Source organism: Gracilinanus agilis, chromosome 3, assembly GCF_016433145.1.
Source record: "Gracilinanus agilis isolate LMUSP501 chromosome 3, AgileGrace, whole genome shotgun sequence".
NCBI lineage: Eukaryota > Metazoa > Chordata > Mammalia > Didelphimorphia > Didelphidae > Gracilinanus > Gracilinanus agilis.
In genome coordinates, this window is record NC_058132.1 from 450042290 (window position 1) to 450065821 (window position 23532).

The 23532-nt window shown below is 37.4% G+C and overlaps 1 protein-coding gene across 1 annotated transcript in view; it reads right to left on the minus strand.

Moving 5' to 3' along the window:
* Positions 1 to 23532, minus strand: part of GABRR3 (gamma-aminobutyric acid type A receptor subunit rho3) — a gene marked incomplete at its 5' end in the record, with an annotated part of 55782 nt that overhangs the window by 31211 nt on the left and 1039 nt on the right. Inside the window, one exon of the mRNA XM_044666938.1 lies at positions 7627 to 7694. Coding sequence (XP_044522873.1) covers positions 7627 to 7694 — 68 coding nt within the window. The remainder of the gene's footprint in view (positions 1 to 7626; positions 7695 to 23532) is intronic.

Genomic DNA, 23532 nt, shown 5'->3' on the forward strand with positions numbered 1-23532 from the left:
ATCTTCCAGATGCCTTTTGCCATTATTTCCTACTTCACTGTCTCACAGAAAAAGAAATGGCCCCACTAGTGGCTGAGGCAAACCACTCTACAAGGATGTGATCTCATTCCATCCCATATTCTCCAGCAGATTGCCCCTTTTGCCAACCCACTCTCTCACTTGTCTTCAATTTCTCAGTGTCTACTGGCTGCTTCCCTACTGCCTATAAATACATTCTTTTCCCCACTATCCTCAAAAAATGCTCACTTGGTCCTATTCATCATCACTCTCTATCATCTCATTTCTTTTCTCTCTTTTGTGGCTAACTCCTTGAGAAGGCTGCCTAGAAATTTTTTAAAAAACCCTTACCTCCCATCTTTGAATCAATACTGTGTATTGTAGAAAAGTGGTAAGGGCTAAATAATATGGGTTAAGTGATTTGCCCAGGGTCACACAGCTAGGAAGTAAGGCTGTCTATAATTGATGCCTCCATTTCCTTTCCTTTCATTCTCTCCTTAAATGTTCTAGTTTGGCTTCCAAACTCATAATTTAATGAAAATTTCTCTCTACAAAGTTACTAACAATTTCTAGTTTTAAAAATATATTTTTTGACATTAAAATTTTTTTGAGTTCCAAATTCTCTCCCTCCCTCCAATCCTTCCAACCCACTGAGAACATTAGCAATATGATACCCATTATACATGTGAAGCCATGCAAAATCCATTTCTATATTAGGAATATAACCAAAAAGCAAGAAATAAAAGAAAATGAAGAAGTTATACTTAATTTTCACTCAGAATTCATCAGTTCTCTCTCTGGAGGTGGATAGCAATTTTCATCATGATATATGCTAAACTGTCTTAGATCATTGTCTTGGTCAGAATAGCCAAGTCTTTCATAGTTGATCATCATTACACTATTGTTATTACTGTGTTCAAGGATCTCCTGGTTCTGCTTATTTCACTTTTTACCATTGCATTTGCATTAAGGGAATCAACATTCTGTTGCATTCTAATGGAAATGATCAAATAGATCTTCCCATTTTCCTCAAGAAATGTTTCCTGATTTTCCTTAATTCTAGTATCTCCTCTCTGTTGATTGTTTTCAATTTACCCTGTATGGAGCCTGTTTTTATAGAGTTGTTTAAATGTTGTTTCCCTCTGTGAGCTTCTTGAGAGCAAGAACTTGAGAGCCAGGCACAGTGCCTGGCACATAGTATACATTTAATAAATGTTAATTTCTCTGATTCTCAGAGAAAATATCTCCAGATTAGTAGTTAAAGCCCTTCACAATCTATCTTTCGAGGCTTATTGCTCCCATTTTACCAGACAATTTAGTATTCCATTTCCCACCTTCATAGCTTGGAAAAGATTGCCCCCTTCTCCCATGTCTAGAATGGTCCTTATTTCTGTTGTTAGAATTCCTGGCTTCCTTCCAGAGCTACTTTATGTCTCATCACCCATGGGACCATTACCTGATCTCTAATTCTTAATACTCTCCCTTTCTTAGATTATAAGAAAAATACTTGACTTGATAGACTTATCTTCTCAATAGAATATAAGCTTCTTGAGGGCAGGAAGAGCTTCAGTCGATTAGTCAAAAAATGTTAATAGGCATCAAGTATGTGCCAGGTGCTGTGTAAATTATTGACAATACAAAAATAAAAACCACCTACCCTCAAGAAACCCACAATCTAATGAGGGAGATAGCAAGCAAACACATACAAACAAGCTATATATTGGACAAAAAGGAAACAATAAAGAGAAGGAAAGGGCTAGAATTTAGCCAGCTTGGGAAAGAGTTCCTATAGAAGAAAGGATTTTCACTGGGACTTAAATGAAGCCTTGAAAGTCAATAAGTGGTGTTGAGGAAGGAAAGCATGCCTGGGTTGAGGGACAGCCAGAGAAAGTTCCTACAACCAAGATAAAGAGTCTTTCGTTTGAGGAACATTCAGGAAGGCAATGGTATTAGAGTATATCAGTGGGAATTAAGACATAAGGAGACTTTAAAGGGAGGAAGAGACTGGCTGATGACAGTTTTTGAACACCAAACAGGATTTTTTTTGTCTTTTTATACCTTGAACCTAATACAGCATCTATAGTAAGTACTTAGGAACTGCTTATTTGATTGGAGTGGAAAAAATTCTAGGGGATGCCACAATCCATCAATTATTATCACTGCTCTTACTTCGTGGAATTAGTACTTTTATTGTATTGTGTTTATTTATTTATCTATCTATCTATCTATCTATCTATTTATTTATTTACCCTTGTACTTTGGTATATTGTCTCATAGGTGGAAGATTGGTAAGGGTGGGCAATGGGGGTCAAGTGACTTGCCCAGGGTCACACAGCTGGGAAGTGGCTGAGGCCGGGTTTGAACCTAGGACCTCCTGTCTCTAGGCTTGACTCTCACTCCACTGAGCTACCCAGCTGCCCCTGTTGTATTGTGTTTAGTAAGCCTATATTGGTGCCTTACTATGTGTGAGGATAAAAGGATACATACAAGAGACTGTATGCATTTTTAGCCATTACAGACTAAGTCTTCATTCTCCAGGTAACATGACACCTAAATCAAAACAGTTAAATCAACTTAATATCTATCCTATTCATGAAAAATCTATTTATTTCCAGTTAACTAGACTAGATTAGGAGTAGTGTGGTAGGGATAGTTATGTGGGGCAATGGATAGAGCACCAAGCCTGAAATTAGGAAGATCTGAGTTCACATCTGGCCTTAGACATACTAAATATGTGACCCTAGGCAAGCCACTTCATTTCTGTTTACCTCAGTTTCCTCATCTGTAAAATGAGTTGGAGAAGGAAATGGGAAACTCCAGTATCTTTGCTAAGAAAACCTTAAGAGAACCTGAAGAGTTGGACTCAAGTGAAATAACTGAACAACAGGTGAAATAACAACTGAGTACTAGGCTGGTGAGCTTCAAATATTTACTAGTAGAAGGACCCTGGGAAAATCACTTTATTTTTGTTTTCCCAACTGTAAAATGGGAATAATTATAGCACCCATATCCCAGAGTTGTTGTGAGACTTAAATGAAATAATATTTGTAAAGTCCTTAGCATAAGGCTAGGCACATAGTAGGAACTATATAGATGCCAATTCCCTCTCTTTCCCCTTATTACAATGGTAATTCCTTGAGGGCCAAGATTATTTTATTTTTGTTTTTGCCTCAGGCCAACCATAGTGAGTAGCACATAATAAGTATTTAATAAAAGCTTGTTGAATTTACTTTATATCATTAATGAAATTTAATAAAAAAGGTAAACTGAGGCAACAAATCTATTAATAAAGGGATCAATGGCTTGCCTCAATTTATGCCAACGACTCTAAGTAAAAGGCTATCTCCTCTTTCATAGGTTTTGGGGAGTATGGAACATGGTAGGTGACATCATGAGGTTGATGGCAACATGACTGGTTACAAAGCTGAGGTGAGGAAGGACAAATGAGATTGGTTGAAAATTTGGTAACGAGGGACTGGCAACAACCTCTTCTTTCTCCCCTGTGACTAAGAAGTATTCATTATTTGAGTACACCTTCAAGATAGCAGCCCAGACTTTTTGGACAGCAAACCAGAAATCCTTGAAGGATAGCTTGGTGGTAAAAAGATATTAGGCTTGACACCTAAGGTTAGCTAAATTCCTTGAGGCAAGAATAGAGCAAGGATTAGCAAGAGAACTGGATTTCTAAACTTAATTCATTACAGGCCAGAAGAATTCTGGACTAAGTCCAGAGATAGAGAACCATGACTTGGGCACTTATAGGGCAAAAATCACTTACAAGAAAAAAATCAATTAATTGTAAATGCAACGAATAAAAAATGAGATAGAATCAATTTAATCTTCTCAATTAAAAGGAAGGAAGTTTCTCAGCATGGTTAGCCAAGGCAGTGGAACAGAGTAAACACTGCTCTACAAATTCAAATTTGTATAATTTCAATTTTCAAACCCTAGACTTCTCAGTGAGCTCTGTCATTAATTAACTGTAGCACTGAACAATCCACTTATGCTCTCTGGGCCTCCTTTTCTTCATATGAAAAATGAGATAATTAGACTAGATGAACTCTAAGGTGGCTTCTAATTACTCTAAATTTCCATGATTCTTTATTGCCTTAACTATCAGCAATACTCTATGACCACTCTAACACATTCTAAGCTCATTTCATTGTAATTAACACTCACTTCTCATTTTAAGTTCATTGAAAATGAAGTACCACAGTTTGTCATTCATTCTCCATCCTTTTAGACCAGATGCCAATGTTATAATAGTACTGTAGCTTTTCTTTCTGCCAAATGCTCTGTTGCTAGACTGAAGACAGACTGTGCCCACTTCCAATCTACAGAGGCATAGAGTTGAGCTAGATTGGTATTGGAGGAGACCTTCAGCTTCTACCTAGCACCCTTTTCAGAGTGTTCAATGAGGTATAAAAATGTTTTTGAAGCCTGTGAAAATGGGGGAGTTGTTGTAAGTATGGTTACTAACCATAATAGCTAGCATTTTAAGGTTTGCAAAGTGCTTTACAAATATTATCTCATTTTATCCATATTATAATCCTTGGAGGTAGGTGGTTTTATTTGTCCTCATTTAATAGATGAGGATATTGAGGAGGAAAGTTTAAGTGATCTGCCCAGGGTCACCCACAACCATTAGGTGGGATTTGAACTCAAGTCTTTCTGACTCCTAGCCAGCTCTTTTATCTAACTTATCACCTAGTGCCTGCTTGAGTGATACTAAAGGGCTTAGGGCAGAACATTGTATGGCTCCCAAACCAAATTCCCATGGAGTTGGTGTTTTAGGTTTCTGCTTTGGAGAGTTGTAAGATCATTCATAAAACTAAAACTGTGACTCAATAGCCCACAGAGAAGTTTTATCTTCCCATAATAGAATTTTACAGTCCTAGCAATGAGTGAAATTTAAACACTCTTGGAGCTGTCCTTCCATGCATATTCTGATCTAAAGTAGGGACATGCCAAAAAAAATTGGCAAATTTATAAAAAGAAAAAAATAGCTCACAAAATACCAGCAGCTACAGTGGATAGTAAATAGAACCTAGCTGGGTTTTTTTTCTAGCTCTCTTTGGGTAAAAAGGAGAAAGATGCTACCTCTTGGTTGTTTCACTCTGCAGCCTATAAATTACTACAACCAGAGTCCTTTCTCCAAATGGCCTGCTGCAGTTTCATTGTCTGCCATCATGTTATGGTTGATGACACTCACCAAGCCAGAGAAAGCCTGGTTGTTTTAGACTCTGTTAAGCAGGTTTTATACTGTTTCCTGGTCTGGGTAGTCTTCACCAGCCTTCTGCTCCTCCTTCTGTACCCCAAACTTCCTGCTACCCAAGGTCTCATCCCCTCTTTATCAAATCCTAGACATTCCCTCTTCCAGAGAGCCATCCCATTTGGTCTATGGAAGCTAAGAGGAGGGGGTCCATATTGGTAGCACCATCATACATCTTTTTAGTTGTGGAGTCTCAAAATCTGTGTCATCTTTGATTCTCTACTCTCTCCTCTTCCCTCCATAGTCAATGGATTTCCAAGTCCTAGCAATAGTAAATTCTTAATATTTCTTTCATCTGACTCTACTTGCATAGTTACCACCTTAGTTCAAATTCTCTTTTCCTCTCACCTTCAGGTGAGTGATTGGGGGGAGAAAAGGAAACTAAATAAGCATTTATATAGGGCTCAATACTAGCTGTGAGGCACTATGCTAAGTGCTGCCACATTTTATCTCAGTTGATCATAATTGTATCTTAAAAAAAACACATAACCCTTACCTTCAGTATTAGGATTAATACTAAGTATCAATTGCAAGGCAGAAGAGAGGTAAGAGCTAGACAAATGGGATTAAGTGACTTGCCCCGGGTCACACAGCTAAGAACTATCTGAGGTCACATTTGAACACAGAACTTCCTATCTCCAGGTTTGGCTCTTTATCCACTGAACCACCCACCTGCCCAGATCCTAACTGTATCCTAACATATCTACTCCTTTGAGTCCATCCTTCAGAAAGCTGTCAAATAATCTTCCAAATGTATAGGTTTGACCCTGATCCCTATGCTCAAAAACCTTCCATGATTCCCTATTACCCAAAAGACAAATTGTAAACTCTTAACTCTAACCCTCTTCAGTCTGACTAACATATCTTTCATACTTTCCTTTCCTTCATACACTGTACGTTTCAGGCCAGCACTATGCTAAGCACTTATCTTTGTCTTGCTATCATCTAGAATAGTGCCTTTGTGCATAGTTTATTTAAATTTATTAAATGTGAATTGAATTGAATTGGATGAGGAAAAGAAAGAAAAAGGAAATTAAAATTCAAGAATACTCCTTAATAAGCATAGACTGAGAGGTGCCAAATGAGACATGGAAAGCTGTGAAGGAATTTAATCAAATTAATTGAAGGTAGTAGAGAAAACTAAAAATCTAAGCACTCTATTTTAGTTGCCATCAAAAGGAGACCATGGCATTACTTCTCATGGGTGTGTGATCAACCAAATGGAATGTGGGAAGATGGGATACATGATACACAATAGACTACACAAAAGTTCATCTTGGACCAGTCTCCAACAAAACTACATCAGTCTTCACCTACTCTTGCTCAACATTACTCTCCATCCTCCCATCACTGACCTCTGGGTCTTAGCTCCTGAAAGCAATTATACTCTCACCTCAACCCTGGCACTTGAAACAGCTGGAAAAAAATTCTCTGCTCTCCTTCAAACAACATGTCCAATTCATTTCACATCTTTGTCTCTATTTATACAGCCATCATTGTTCAAGCTTTTACTCCTTTCCTAGACTACTTCAATAGTTTCCTAATTTATGACCCCACCTTCTCTCTCCCTCCTTCAATCCATCCTCGAAGCTGCCAAAGTGATTTTCCTGACTTGAATTTTGGGCAATGTCACTCCTCTACACAATAAATTCCAATGGCTTCTTTTTGACTCTAGGATTAAATATTATTTTTTCTTTCTTATCCTTTTAGTATCAATTTTTATTTTATAATATACCCTAATAAATAGTGATCTAGGTTCTGCTTAAACAGTTTTAGTGATGAGATCAATATCTTTAGAGTAAGCCTGTTTAATTTTTGGAAAGCTATGTTAGGTAATTCTTTACATCAAGCTGAAATCTATCTCCCATAACTTTCTTTCATTGCTCCTAGTTTTGTTCTTTGGCAGAAAATGTTACTGAAATCATTGTAAACCATCTGAAATTGTACACCTAGGAAAATAGATTGTGATAATACAGAAATACAAGGCACGGAAGTCCAGAGATCCTTGAGAGACCCTAGCTCATCTTGATTAGCACCAAGTAAATACCTTTATAATTTTGGACAGATTGTTTTCCTGGGCTTGATTCTCACATTTGTAAAATGAGAGTTGTATGACAGGATTTCTAAAATTCTTGTTCCAAGTCCTATGATCTTATGTTCTTTTCAATGAATTAAGGGGGAAAAAAGGAAAGCTCATGGATAGGAAGATTAAAGATTGTGTAAAAGGCAGCCCAACCTTAAAAAATATGTGTAAGAATGTAAAAAATGCTTTAAATTAATGTTTTCTATGTTAGTGACTTGAGTATTATTCTGTTTATCTTTTCTCTGAAAGAATTAATATCAGCCAAGATACTTACCATGTCAACTTCTGAAATGCTGTCAATACTTTCAATCTGTACATCTATACCCACTGGTACTGGTGCCCCTGCAATGCAATGAAAGAATAGTATATGCAAAAGACACAAAGTAAATACAAAACAATTTGTGGGGTTAGAAGGGTGGCATTAGCAGTGGGAAGAGTAGGATAGGCCTTATTTAATAGATAGAACTTGAACTAAGCCTTGAAAGGAGTTAGAAATTTATGAGGGAGAGGCATGGTCAGGAACAGGACAAAGGTGGAATTTTATTCATGGTAGAGGCAATAGAATGGAGTAGTATATAATCAGGTTGGAAAGGGAGACTGGAGCTCAATCTGAGAGGGCTTTAAATACTAAAAAGAGATATTTGTAATTCATCTTAGATGTAAGAGAGAGCCATTGGAGTGGTGGAGTGATATATTCAGATTTCTGCTTTATGAATCTAGATTTAGAAGCTTTAGAGGGAATGGATTGGTGAAGGTAGACACTAGAGTCTGGGAAACAAAATAGGAGAATATTGCAATAGTTCAGGAAAGAGAGGAAGAATATCTGAAAGTTCTAGCATAGATGGAAAGAAGATTCAGATTCAACAGATATTGTAGATGTAGAATGAATATGCAGGAAAAGGAGGGTAAAGAGGAGAGATCCAAGGTAATTAACTGGAGCAACTGAAAAGGATAGTGATATCTGCGATGGAAACAGAGAAATTAGGAGCAGTGGCATCTAAGTGGCACAATGATAGACTGATGTCAGGAAGACTTATCTGTCTGAGTTCAAATTTGGAGTCAGACACTTATTAGTTGTGTGAACTTGGGCAAGTCATTTAAATCTGTTTATCTCATTTTCCTCATCTGTAAAATGAGCTGGAGAAGGAAATGGCAATTCATTCTATTTTCTTTGCTAAGAAATCCCTCAAATGGAGTCACAATGAATTGGATACAACTAAAATGACTGAACAACAATGAAGGGTTTTGAGAAAAAGATAAAAAAAGTTGCATTTTGGCTTTGTTGAATTTGAGATTCTCCAATTGAGATACTGGGTTTCATTCATTGTAAAGAAACCTGACTAACCCTTCTGTAATCAAAGAACTTGACTATTACCAATGTGGAAAGAAATGTAGGATTATCCCTTATAAATGGGAGCCGGGAAGTCCCTGAGATTCATTTTACCTCTCCTTTCAAAGCTTGAGATCAGTTTCATTACTATGAATTTACTCAACATGATATAAAGAGCTGTATAGATTTGGAGTCAGAAGATCAGTACTGATTCTCCTACTTACTAAAGGTGTGAGAGTGAACAAATTCCTTAATCTATCTGGGTCTCAGTTTCCTCTTTAAAAAATCCCAGTTACACGTAATAACTTTTCAATATAATTTCCACAATTATGAGATCCAAATTGCCTCTCTCCCTACCTCCATTCCTCCCTTTCCTTCTCCCTCCCAGAGGTGGTAAGCAATTTGATCTGGATTACACACATATTATTCTGCAAAACATACTTCCATAAAAGTCATTGTCATAAAAGAATACCCAAATAAAACCAGATTCCCCCAAATAAAAATAAAAATAAGCTAAAGTAAAAAAATCTCATACTTTGATCTATATTCTGGAGGTGGATAGCACATAATTCCTTCAGAATTGGTCTAAATCATTATATTGCTAAGAATAGCTAAATTTTTCAAAGTTGATCATCATGAAATATTGCTGTTACTGTGTATGATGTTCTCCTGGTTCTTCTTATTTCACTCTGCATCAGTTCATGTAGGTCTTTCCAGCTCTTTCTGAAATCATCCTGCTCATCATTCTGCATTGAGTTTTTGTACTTATGTAACTAGGAAGCTTTGACAATGGCAGAACCTTAGTTTCCTGGACCAAAGAAGACTGAAACATCGTTTGATTGTCTTGTAGAGTACAAAAAATTCTCCTGACCAAGCATATGTGGCAGGGATCTTAGTAAATGTTGTTTCCCTTTTGTCCCCTTCCCTTGTTTCTGGGCTATTCCAGAACCTATCTTGGTTGACTAGGCAGAAGAAAGATGCAGTGATGCTCCTCCAGCCCAGACTGCACAGAATTTGTCCAGCTTGCTTGACTACTCACATAATTTGGATGAGGTTGGAGTCACTATCTCTGTTCCTTCCTGTGAGATGTGGAGACCGGCTAGACCTTAACATTTGCCCTGCCACTGACTCCTAATGTCCTCTAAGGCCTTATCATCTGCATGCTTCTATTCCCTACAGTCCCTTAGCATCATTCTAATATACTGATGCAATGTGAGGGAATCTGGGTCTTGCTATTAACCCCATTTTTGAAACCTTAGGACTTTTGGGACTTTCTTCTGCACTGTAGCTGAACTTTGTTTTATGTGTGGTCTCTGGTGGAATGTGAGCTTCTGGAGAGCAGGGACTGGGTTGTTCATTCAAATCCCAGGACTTTGTTTATAGTTTGCTTATAATTTTGCTTTTTTTTTTCTTTTGTTCATTCACAAGGGGGTGATTGAAAGCCTTGGAAGTCTAGAATATTAACAGAGTAGTTGAAATTGTAGGATTGACTTTTTGGAATAGAATGTTAGAATAATCTTAGATTATATTTTTTATTTCCCAAGAATCAGAAAGTTCAGTTGGAGAAGCATCCCATTATACTCATGGTAAACCATGAAGCTATGTAGATAGTTTCTATGTAGATAAGAGCATGGGATTTGGAGTCAGAAAGATCTGAGTTCGTATCCAGTTTCATACATTTACTAGCTATGTGACCCTGCATCCACTTAACCTCTGTTTGCCTCAGTTTACTCATTTATAAAATGGGGATAATAATCACAACTTTAAGGATTAAAAGACACAATATGTAAAATGATTTGGTAACTTTACAGTGCTAAGTTAAAATGCTATCCTAAAATGCAAGTTATTATTATTATTATTATTATTATTATTATGGCTATTGTCTTCTCCTCAATCCTGTACCCTTGAGATTCCATGCTTGAATGCAAATCACTTATGCAATACTCCAATAGTCTTGTAAAGAATAGACAGGATCCTGAGGCACAAAAATAGTGAAATGCAGAATTGTGGAATTTTAGAACTATAAGTAAAACCTTCAAGAGGGCTGTGGACAGCTAGTTCTAGGACACTAACTTGGACCAGGAAGGTTTGCCTTGAGGTCCCTCTTCTGCCCTATGCTGTCCCTTTTCCCAGGCTTAGCCTGCTTCCAAACCGACTGCTGAGATATTACAGTACCAGTCTTACTGTCCCACTTGTTGGAAGTAATAGATGATCCATCCTCTCTTTATAGGTCTTCAGGTAAGGGAGGGGAAAACCTACTAATAGGATTAGAGTTGGAAGAGACCATAGAAGGTAGTTAGTATAATCCAACTCCCTCATTTTGTAGATGAAGAAACAGGAACTTAGAATGGCTATTGACTTGCTAGGGGTCATTAAGGTAGAAGCAGTGCAAGACAGGATTTGACCCTAGGTCTTCCCACTCCAAATCCAGTTTCCTTCTCTGAACCACTCTGCTGTTCCTGTCAATAATCCTTCCTCCCGGTCCTGCCCTTTCTTCCTCCCCCACATCCTTCCTCCTCCCCCACAGCCTTAATCCTTCCTTCTCTAGGCTTCTCTGCTTCCTGCCAATTGGTTTCCTAAATCCCCAGCCAGAAAGGGACCAAGTCCTTACTCTAAGGATGGGGTAATAGTGACTTGGAGTAAAAACTCACCCTTTGCCTTGAATGAATTAAAAAAAAAATAGAGTGATCCAGCGCTTATCAAGCATTTGACAGATATTTCAGGCTAGTTAGCTACTGGCATTAAGTATGCAACACTCCAACCATCAGTAGCATTGTTCCGTTGTTTTCTAAACCACTTTTCAAACATGGGTGGGGTTCCTACTCCAGCTAGACCCTGAGTAAATGTAAAAACATTTCCCCACATTTCCCTAATTTTGTAGTAGCAGTTTCTTACTGACAGCAGGACAGTTTAAGGAACATTTCCACATATATGTAGAAAAGCACTACATCCTCACATTTTGCAACAGAGTTTCACTGTCTTTTGAAGGTAGACTACTTCGAAAATTCCTAAATGACCATCTCAAATTAGATTTATGTTGAATTCTAAAGATTCTGCTCAGAAAGCTAGAGTCCCTATTCATCTTATAAATCATGCTTTGGTAGGGTTATTGGGGTGGGAAGAGGAGAGGTACAAATGGGATAAGGGAGGATTATGAAGGAGATCTGTGCACCAGGAAGTCTCAGGAGAGGAAACTTTCAGCCTATGCAGGACACCACCTTCTTAACAACTTACTCTTAGAGAACTAGCTAGCCCAAGGGCACTAAGTGACTTTCCCCTGGCATCATAAAATCAAAACCTGCATTAGTGGAGGGACTTGAACCTACTCCTCTCAAAGTTTTGAGTTCAGCTTTCTAATCATCCAGGCAAGACTCCTCTGGGTGTGTGAAAGTCACTTTCAATTCATAGTACTTTTTGCTGGAGGCTCCCAGCCAGTCAGAAGAAGCAAGATTTCCTTTTGTTCTAACCCGCCAGAAAAAAAAAAATCCATTCCTTTCAGCCACCTGTCATCTGCATATCCAAGCTCTTCCCCAAAGAGAACAAGAGGAAAACTCCCAGAATAGCTTCAAAGAGACTTAAGTTAAGGGACTCTGCTCTCTTTAGATAAAATGAAAGCCAGGACTTCTGCTAGGAGTAGCTTTGGGAGTTGTTTTTGCTTGCTGAACTAGCAGTCTCTCTGCACCTTGACCCCCCCAACTTTGGGAGACAAACCTTGGGATGAGTATTACCATAGCAAACTAGAAAGGGATCTGGAGAACATGGAAAGGGATTGAATGTGTCCAGCACATGAAAGAATTCAGGGAGCTGGGAATTTGGGAGACAAACTGAGCTGACCCATTCTCCCAGTTGTTAGAATTCAGATATGCAGATTCCAAGGATCTACCTGATAAACCTGGTGAGATTCACTCTTCTGGTTCATGTGACATGAGCAATTCATATAGCCAATTCATGAATCAAGGAGAGGGGAGTTTTACTAGGTTTTTCCTCAGACATCAGAATTCCTATTTATTTATTATTATCTTGTTTAACCATTCATCTTAGTTATGACTGAATATAAGAAACCTCAGGGAAGATCTAGTCAAAAAGAATCATGGAATCATAGAAGTGGAATCAATCTGAGAGATTCTGTCTTCCAACCAGTATCTGAACATGGATTTCATATCCTCGTAACTAATGAATAATCTAGATATAATTCAACAGAAACTTAGGTATTGAGTATTAAATTAATATATTTAAATAATGGATCTAATTATCTCATTTAAATGTTAATTAAAATTAAATTCCCTCCTTCAAATATCTACAAATCTTCAAAAGCTCTATAAAAGAAAGAGAAAGAAAAAAATGCAGGATTTCGGCATTGAAAAGGATTTCAAATACTATCTTCAATTCATAGAAGAACAGGAATTCTGCCTTCTACATCCCAATTTTTTTTTTCTATTTGAACAATCTTATTTGTGGGGAACTTACTACCTAATGAAATAGCTCATACCCACATTCCCAATTGTTAGGAATTTCTTCCTTACAATGAACAAAAATAATCCCCCTCCCAAAATTTCCACATATTGACCCTCAGGAGATATCCAAAATAAATCTAATTCCCTTTCTAGTATATTTAAAAAATTAAGACCTTTATCTTCCATCTTAGAATCAGTACTGTGCATTGTTTCCAAGGCAGAAGAATGGCAAGGACTAGGCAATGAGTGTTAAATGACTTGCCCAGGGTCATACAGCTGCTAGGAAGTATCTGAGATCACATTTGAACCCAGGACCTCTCATCTCCAGGCCTTGCTCTCAATCCATAGAGCCATCTGCTTGCACATCCCTTTTAGTATCTTAAGACAGATAGCAAGTATAATTCTTTCTAAGTCTCATCTTTTCCTGGTTAAACAATCCTGGATCCTTCAACCAGTTCTTCTGTAATATTGCTTCCATAACGTTGATCAACCTGGTCTATTGTGAAAGTACCCCAATAAAATGAGGCACTTTAAGTGACTAAAATATTCATCATGTTGTCTAGTCACTACAATCTCTTTACATGATAAATGAAGAAATTGAGAATGAAAAAAGCTAAGTGATTTGCCTACTCAGGTAGTGGCATAAACCTTTAAGATTAATTTTCATAGATACCTAGAATTCAGAAAGGATAGAACTCAATATAATATGTAGTCCAGCTCTCATTTGCAAATGAAATTAAAATTTAGATAGATGAAATGAGAAGTACCCAAGGTCACACTCTTGCATTAATTAGTGTAAGAGTTGGATTAAAGCCCAGATCTTCACAATCAAAAGTTAATGCCCTTTCTACTACACCACTGTGCCTTTCTTTTATATAGACCAATTAATATAGACTAACTACTTTCTATACACTTCGGAGAATCAGAACAATAATTTTATAACTTTGTTGTGCCTTTTAACTTTGTAGAAACATTTTACTGAGTTAGGAACAATATCCTAAGAAACTGAGATAGGAGCAATATCCTAAGAAAAGGATGTCAGAGGCTGCAGGAAAATCAAGGAGGATGAAGATTGAGAGAAATCCATCATATGGCAATTAAGAGATTATTAGTAATTTTGGAGAGAGTGGTTTTGGTTGAATGATGGTATTGGAAATTATAGATATTTAAGAAGAATGAAGAAAGGCAATAGAAGCACTTATTATAGATACCTTTCTCAAGAAGTTTAATCACAAAAGGGTGAAAAAATATGAGATGATAGTAGGGATAAATGGATTAGATGAAGGTTTTTTGAGGATGGAGGAGACATGGGCAGTAGGGAAATAGCTGGTAGCCAAAGAAAGATGAAGATAAGAGAAGTAGTGGGGATGAAAGAGGGGATAATCTGCTTGAGAAGAGGGAATAGAATGGAATCACTTGTGCATGTAGAATGAATTTTCCTTGGTAAGGAAAAGGGCTCCCTCATAATGTGAGACAGAAGTGAAGGAAGGGATAGTAGCAAAAGGCCATATGACTGATGAGACATGAAGAGGAGGTTAGGAGAGGGAGCTCTTGGTGAATGGCCAGTAAAATATAGGGTGAAATTTTCAGGTGAGAGGGTAAGGACAGGGAAAACCGTAAGAGATACAAAGAAGGCTGGAAGAGCTACTGTTGTGGGTGGACTGGTGAGTGAGATAATGGGAAGTATAAAAAGATTGCAGCAGTGAAAGTCTAGTTGAGATTAAGAAACACAACATTTGTAGTAGATTCAGTCAGTTTGGTTTCATGATTTTTTCCAGCTTTGTACCATAGTACAAGTAGGAGCAAAGGCATTCAGTGTTGGCTGAAGTTAGGCATGATGAGTTTGGCAACACAAAGGTGTGCTGTGTGTGGACAGTGAGTGGAGAGAAGAAAGTGTAGAGTTGAACTGATTTATGATGAGTTTGATTTGGGAAAGGGAAATAGGGTAGCTAGTTCAGGGGTAATGGGAAAGAACTGAGGAGCCAGGAGTCTGGAGGTCATGCTGTGGATGAAGAAAGGGACTTGGGGTTGCATGGCAGAGGAAGATTTGTAATGCTACTGGACTGTGGTCAGATAAGGGAATTTCAGAGTTGATGAACATAGAAGTGGCACATTTGTGAGTGATGGAGAGATCTAGGGTATAACCATCTTCATGTGTGGCTGAGATGGATGGAGGAGTAAATAGGTAGTGAGAAATGACAAAGCCGTGGATTAGGGTGTTTGAGGAAGTTTCAATATGTGTGCTGTAATTCCCTAGAATGAGGGTAGGAGTGGAGGAGAAAAATTTTGTGAACCAGGCATTGTACTTGTTGAAGAAATAAGGGAAATGTCCTAGAGGTATGAGGATAGCAACTACCAGAATTTCGAATGGGTGGTAGATATGGATTGAGCAGATCTCAAAGGAGGAGAGATTGCTCAATGATGATAGCAGAGGGGAAATGTGGAAGTGGCAATGGGGAGCAAGGAGTATTCTAACTCCCCTACCTAGTTTACTGAGTTGGGGAACAAAGCAATCTGCAATGCCTATGCTTGTTGAATATCCTTCTCAAATGACTTTGATTTGTTAATTGTTAAATAATCTACAGTTAACTTTGTTTCACCAGTAAACCTAAATTATAACAGGACTGACCTAACCCAGAACTATCTTCACAACCTTGTAAAGTAGCAAGTAGTTTCCCCTTAAAAATGAGCAAACCAAGTCAAGGAAAGGTAAAAACAACTTATACCAAGTCCTACAGCTAGGTAATGAACGTCAGGAGTACAGTGTGAGGCTCTGAACTCCCCAGGTCAGTTGCAGCGGGAGGATCACAGAAGTTCCTGTGTTAGCTGGTACTTTTAATTGCAGACACCCAGTTGCCAGAAGCTCCATATGCTGTAATTGATTTCAATTAAAAGAAGCAAATGAAATAAATCTCACATACATAAGACTCGAATAAAAAAAAGTCCTTAGTTATGACAGACACGAAGAATAGGGAAAACATAAATAAAGTAAACGAGTTGCAATTTATAACCCAAGTTAAATAAAAAGCTCCCCCTAATTTTACATCCTAATGTTTCCACATAATGAGTCAATTAATCTTCTAATGCTTTATAAAAGTAAAAACCACTGCAGGAGCAGCTGGTTTTAATGTCAAAGCTAATTAGGAAAACACATTAAGACTAGAGAAGTGCTTACATTACATTTAGCTCAAGAAGAAAGCAGAATGTACATGCATACATGCATATAGATAAATGTACAAAGGAAGAGAAAAAACATTGTAAATTATTTTTACTCCCAGGAACCAGATTTGCTTGTGTCCGAGGAGAGAGAAGAGGTTTTCCTAGTCTATGAAAGAGCTAGCAAAGCACCCAGTGTTTCTATATGGGAACACTAGGTCAATAGATCACATTATCACTGGATCTAGCATTACGTGAAACCTTAGAGGTCAATCAGAGGATCATATATTTCAAACTGGAAACAGGAGTGTGCTTAAATTGGGTTTTACTAAGGAGCTGATTGTTAAATTTTCTATGTGAGCATTTACAGTTCAGAAATTGGCGCATGCTAAAAATTAGGGCTTGCTTTGTTTAAGAAAGTGATGGAGAGGGCAGCTATGTGGCTCAGTAGATTGAGAGCAAGGCCCAATGTGAGAAGGTTGTAGGTTCAAATGTGACCTCAGACACTTCTTAGCTATGCGACCCTGGGCAAGTCACTTTACCCCCATTGCCTAGTCCTTGCCACTCTTCTGCCTTGGAACCAATACATAATATTGACTCCAAGACAGAAGGTAAAGCTTAAAAAAATGGATGGAGATAAACCTGACTATGTCATATGAAAAAATGCTCTAAATCATATTTGATTGGAAAATGCAAATTAAAATAGCTTTGTGGTATCTATCAGATTGGCTAACATAACAGAATGGGGAAATGGTAAATGGAGGGTAAATTGGGACACTAATGCACTGTTGTTGGAGCTGTGAACTGATTCAACTATTCTGAAGAGCAATTTGGAACTATGCTTAGAAGGCTATAACATTGCACATATTCTTGGACACAGCAATATCAGCATTAGGTTTGTATCCCAAAGAGATTTTTTAAAAAGGGAAAAGTCTCTATTTGTACCAAAATATTTATAGCAGCAATCTTTTTTGAGAATTGGAAATTGATGGGATACCCATCAATTGGGGAATGGCTGAAGAAGTTGTGGCATATGATTGTAATGAAATACTATTGTGCTTTAGGAAATGATGAGCAGGATCATTTCAGAAAAACCTGCAAAGACTTACATGAACTGAAGAAGAGTGAAGTGAGCAGAACTAAGAGAACATCACACACAGTAACAGCAATATTGTAGGATGAACAGTTGTGAATAAGTGCTATTTTTAGCAATACAGTGATCCAAGGCAATCCCCAAGGACTCACGATGAATTGATGGAGTCTGCATGCAGACCAAAGTATACTGTATTTCACTTTCTTCATTTTTTTTCTGTTCAGATTTTCTTCCACAAAAGAACTAAGATAGAAAAATGTTTTACATGATTGCACATGTAAAATCTATATCAGATTACTTACTGTCTTAGGGAGAGGGTAGGGGAGAAAGGGAGAAAATTTAGAGCTCAAGAAAATGAATGCTAAAAATTGTTTTTACATATAACTGGGGGGAAAATAAAATACCAAAAAAGAAAGTGATGGAAAAATGTTCATAATGCACATTAAAGGAGCCACTAGGTGGCTCAATGGATAGGGAGTCAGACCTGGAGACAGGAAGTCCTGGGTTCAAATTTAACTTCAGATACTTCTTAGCTGTATGAATCTTGGCAAATTAGTTAACCCCAGTTGCCTAGACCTTACCTCTTTTCTGCCTTGGAAACAAATAATTAGTATTGTTTCTAAAACAGAAGGTAAGGTTTAAAGAAAATAACGCAGATTTAACATAAAAATATAGTTCATTCATGACTCCTTTCTCTTTCCTCTTCTTTCCAGCTCCCCAGCCTGTTTTAAATCATTTACCAGCAGTAATTAACTTTGGAAGGTCATTTAGTATATAACTCTTTTGTAGTAGCATATTTAGAGCTGGAACAAATCATAGAAATTATCTAGTTAAATCTCTTCATTTTTACAATTGAGGAAACTGAAACCCAAAGGAGTAAAGTATCTTGCCTATGGAAACACCAGTTGTTAAGTAAGAAATTTAATCTTAGTTTCTCTTACTCAAAATCCAGTTTATATACCAAACAACCCTTTTTTTATATATTAGGAAATTAGGGTCCAAAGAGTTTGTGTCTTGCTCAAGATCACAAAGGTAGTATCAGTCACAATTCAAACTGAGTTCTGATTGTAAATTCAGGGCTCTCTTTAAATATTGTTTACTGAGATCACAGGTCTTAGGACTGTGTTTATTGAATTGTTCTGGCCATTTGACCATTACAAAGGGATAGCCTACAATTCGTTAAAAGAAAACTTTCTTCTCTGCTCCAGAATGATATGCCATTTTGGACTAATTTAAACATTTAAACATTTAAACACAGATAGTCACATATATACTTCAGGATGCTATATAATTTAGTTGTTGTTGTTGTTGTTGAGTTGTTTTTTCAGTTGTGTCTGACTTCATGACTGCATTTGGGGTTTTCTTGGCAAAGATATTAGAGTGGTTTGCCATGTCCTTCTCTAGCTCATTTTATAACTGAGGAAACTGAGGTAAACAGAGTTAAGTGACTAGTCTGGGCATATAACTATAATAAGTATCTGAAACTGGATTTGAATTCAGTTCTTCCTAACTCCAGGCTTGACACTCTATCCAGATTTCTAAAAATTCCCAAATTTAGGGAGTTTTTGTTTTGGGGTTTTAGCTTTATGTGATTATCCTCTTACAAAAATGATTGCTATGGAAATATGTTTTGCATAATAATACATATATAACCCAGATCAAATTGCTTGCCAGCTTCAAGAGGAGGGAGGAAGACAATTTGGATCATATAACTTTGGAAAACTTATGAGGAAATTTGTTCTTACATGAAGTTGGTAAAATAAAATATCTTTATAATAAAAAACTCCCAAATTTGGCAAACTGGGATGTAAAGATTAGATAAAGCTAGTAACATGGTGATAAATAAAAATCTTCTTTAAGACACAAATATAGATTCAGTTTCCCCATCTGTAATTTGAGGATAAGACCTCTAATATCAACCTTAGAGGTTGTTTATAAAACTCAAATGAGATAATGTATAGAAAAATTATATGAATGTCAATGTTATTATTCCTTGTCATATTTGAGCTCTTTCCTCGAGGATTTTTAAACAGGTAAATTTAAATAAAGAAACTAACCTGATCAAGGCAGTAAGGTAGCCACTTTGGAACTTCTCTATAATTTAATTGTACAGAAAACTCACTGAAGAAAGAGTAGGCTTCAGGAAAGCATCTGTTCTGTTTGTTTCCTCTCTTATTATTGCTCATGGGATGAGAGCCCTCTGGTGGTCAAGAAGGACCACAGCTGAGGTTTCTATCTTGTTCTCAGTGCTTTCTATCAGTCAATGAACATATGAAGTCTTGGCAGAGTGCTAAGCTCTGGAGATACTAAGAAAGCAAAAGCAAACGAACAGAACTTCAAAACAGTCTCTGATCTCAAAGAAGCTCACACTAAGAGAAAAGGAATTTCAGGGGAGTCTTGAGGGGATCAATAGAGACTTAATTGCAGAGTCAGGTCCTGAACGATTCTTTGGCAATGTGGTTCTTCTATAAAAGGTGTGTGTGTGTGTGTGTGTGTGTGTGTGTGTGTGTGTGTGTGTGTGTGTGTGTGTGTGTGTGTCTGTGTGTCTGTGTGCGTCTATGTGTGTGTGTGTCTGTGTCTGTGTGTCTGTGTGTGTCTGTGTCTGTGTGTCTGTGTGTGTATGTCTGCATGTGTGTCTGTTCCTGTGTGTGTCTGTGTGTGTGTGTGTGTGTCTGTGTTTGTGTGTCTGTATGTGTGTATGTGTAGGCATGGGATACTGGACTTGAAGCTTGCTTGAGTTTGAGAGTTTTGAGCTCTGGTGGGCTTAAGTGTTCAGGTGTGTCCTCACGCAGTCTGGCAGCAATATGGTGAGCCCTTGGGATCAGAGGGCCACTAGGGTACCTATAGAGAGTTGATTCCAGTGATGTTCTATTAAATATGAAATGACTGGCTTTCTAGAAAGAAAAAAAGAGTACAAATAGTGCATTTGAATTTAGTCTGCATTATTAAAGTTCTCTTCATCACTTTCTTGAGTCTAGACAATCAACAAGACAATCAATCATACCCTGATTTGTAGTGTTTGTTGATGTCTAACATGTAAATACTCACATTGAAATTTAATAATCAGCTCTAAGTTGTACTAACTGGCTCTAGCACATTTCTGATACAGCCCCAGTCTGATCATTCCACTGAATGGATGCTGCACTTTTAACCTGAGTGACCTAGCCTCAAAAAAAAAAAAAAGATTCCACCTAAAATTTAGAGCAGTTAGGTGCTACAGAGGATAGAATGCCTGGGTTGGAATCAGGAAGACTCACCTTCCTGAGTTCAAATCTGACTTTAGACACTTACTCACTTAACCCTATTTGCCTTGGTTCTCTGATCTGTAAAATGAACTGGAGAAGGATATAGCAAACTAAATGGGGCCATAAAAAGTTGGATACCATTGAAGAACAGAACAACTCAGAGAGGCAGCATAATGTAATGAAAAGGGATTGAAAGTCAGTGGATCTGAGATTGAATCCTGGCTCTGATTTGATAGTTTTGATTTTTCAGTCATTTAATTTCTCTAACACTTGATTTCCTTCTCTATAAAAATGAGGAGTAGGAGGTAGATGGAAAAATGACCATTAAATTGTCTTCTAGCTCTAATGTTATGATCCTTATATTTCTATAGCACCTCATAAAAGCTCTGAATTGGGAGGGACTTCTGAGGCTGTCTAGTCAAGCTCATACTTGAATAAGAGTCCCATTTATAAAACTACCTTAGTCTGAAGACAGCAGGGCAAACCCCGCTATCTCTTGAGAAAACCCTTTCCAGTTTGAGATCTCTCTATGGTGGGAATGAAAAAAAATTTACATTTTAATCGACGTTTATTAAATACCTACTACGTGCCAGGTACTTTGTAAATATTGTTTCATGTTATCTTAACCCTGGGAAGTAGGTGCTATTATTATTCCCATTTTTCATTGAGGGAACTGAAGCAGACAGAAATTAACTGACTTGTACTAGGTCACACAGAGAGTAGTACTCAGGCCATTCAAACTCAGGTTTTCCTTGACTTAAAGTCCAAGACATTATAATCATACTACCTTGGCTGTCCCTTGGAAGAAAGCAGAAAAATATGCTTCTTTACAATTTCTGTTCATTGATCAATTTAAAAGGTTCTGGAATCTTGAAATAAGACTGCATCAGGGCTCCAGAATAGAAAAAAAGGAATGCAACTTCCAAACTGAACCAAAATAAACCAAACCAAACCAATATATACCAAAAAAAAACCCTTCTGCCTAGTTATGGTCTAATTTTGCACAGCTAATAAAATAAAGCTGAGAATCTGGGACCCATGTGGCATTTGGAAAAAATGTTAAGTGCAATTTAATAATCGCAGTCATACTTTTCATCATGCCCACCAAGTCCTGGATTTAGGATTATAGATTTAGAGTTTGAAAGAACCTGAGAGGTCATCTAGTCCAGCCTCCCCATTTTACAGATGAGGAAATTGAGGCCCCTAGGAGGTCAAGTGACTTCTTCAATGTCACTGAAGCTGGTCCAGAATTCCAACTCAGGTTCCTTTGATTACAAACCTAGCATTCTTTCCATTGAACTACATTGACTGGATTATATGAGAAAGCATAAGAGCAAATGCATCCTATATTGTGCCCATCTGCCCATTGTCTTTTACTGGCCCAAAACTGTAACCATGACAACAGCTTTACTGAAAAGTTATAAGCTTCCTCTTTCCCCCAGGCCCCATGATTACGGATGCAGCTGGGCTTGTTTAATTACAGGAAAAACCCTTTCCCTTAAACTCATGTTTCCAAACAATATTAAAATAGCAGTTAACAGAGCAGGAAGTTTGGGAATGTGAGTGGAGCAGGAGCAAATATGATGAGTCCCTTCTTCCCTCCTCCCTCCATCTTTCAGGGAGCCTGAAAAATGAACTGGAGAATCTGGATTTATTTACCGTCTAGTTCTCTGTTTTCATTGTGCTACTGTAAAAAAAAAATCAATCATATTTCCCTCTCAATATGCGATCATGTTTGTTACTGAAGAAACAGAGAGAGAGAGAGAGAGAGAGAGAGAGAGAGAGAAGGGACTTTAAGAAGTCATGTATTCCATTTCTGAGTCTTTAGCCAGGATTTAGCTCTCAGCCATCCTAAATAGGAGGGCCTTTTAAAAAAATCTGTACTAAAACATCAAAAAAGTAGCATTTGCATACACAGCGCAGAATGAAAAAAAAGAGGATTCTATATGAAATTGCAAATAGTGAGATATCTTGAATTAAAATAGGGAGTCTTAAGCTGAGGACTCTGAACTTGTTTTCAAAATATTTTGATAATTATTTCAACATAATTAGTTTCTTTTGTAATCCCATGTGTTGCTAATACATTTAAAGACATTATTTTGAAGTGTATATAGGTCTCATCAGACTGCCAGAGGGAGAAAAACAAAAACAACCAAAACACCTTCCAGAGACAGAAACAGCATTTGACAAATAATCGTATATAAATGATAGCACTAGTAACAAAGTTCAACTATTTATATTTACTTACTTCTAGGATTTGTGAATTCATTGGTGTAGGTGCTACTGATGCAAATTCCAGTCCCCAGTGATTTGCATAATAACTTGCATTAGAAGCAGCTAGGCACAGCAGTGGATAGAGAATTTTGAACCTCCAGTTAGGAAGATCTTATTTCAAATCCAGTCTCAGACCTTTGGTGGTGAATGACCCTGGGCAAGTCAATTAACCTCTTTCTGCTTCGGTTTTCTCAATTATAAAATGGAGATAATAATGGGGATGATAAAAAGCACCTATGTCACATTGTTGTTGGGAGGATTACATGAGATAATATTTGTAAAACGCTTAGCACTATGTTTAGAATGTGCATAGTTCTCCCAAGCAGGATTTTGGCTGTACACAAAAAATGCTGCTACAAGCCACAAGCAGATCTGTATTCAAAGCTTTTCCAGCATGGTAGGACCTGTTGGAGCTCATACTCTGCTAATATATTTTTGAGAATGCAGGATTATTTGCATGACAAAACAAGGCGAAAAGTATGACATTAGCATATTGTAAAAAATCTTATTAATGTCATTTTGTACCCATCGCTATTTCTATATTATACTGTAATTTCACATTGAGGAGCAATGAGGCAAATATATAGTGGAAGGATGAGATTTTATATTTTCAATTTAAGGTGGAATT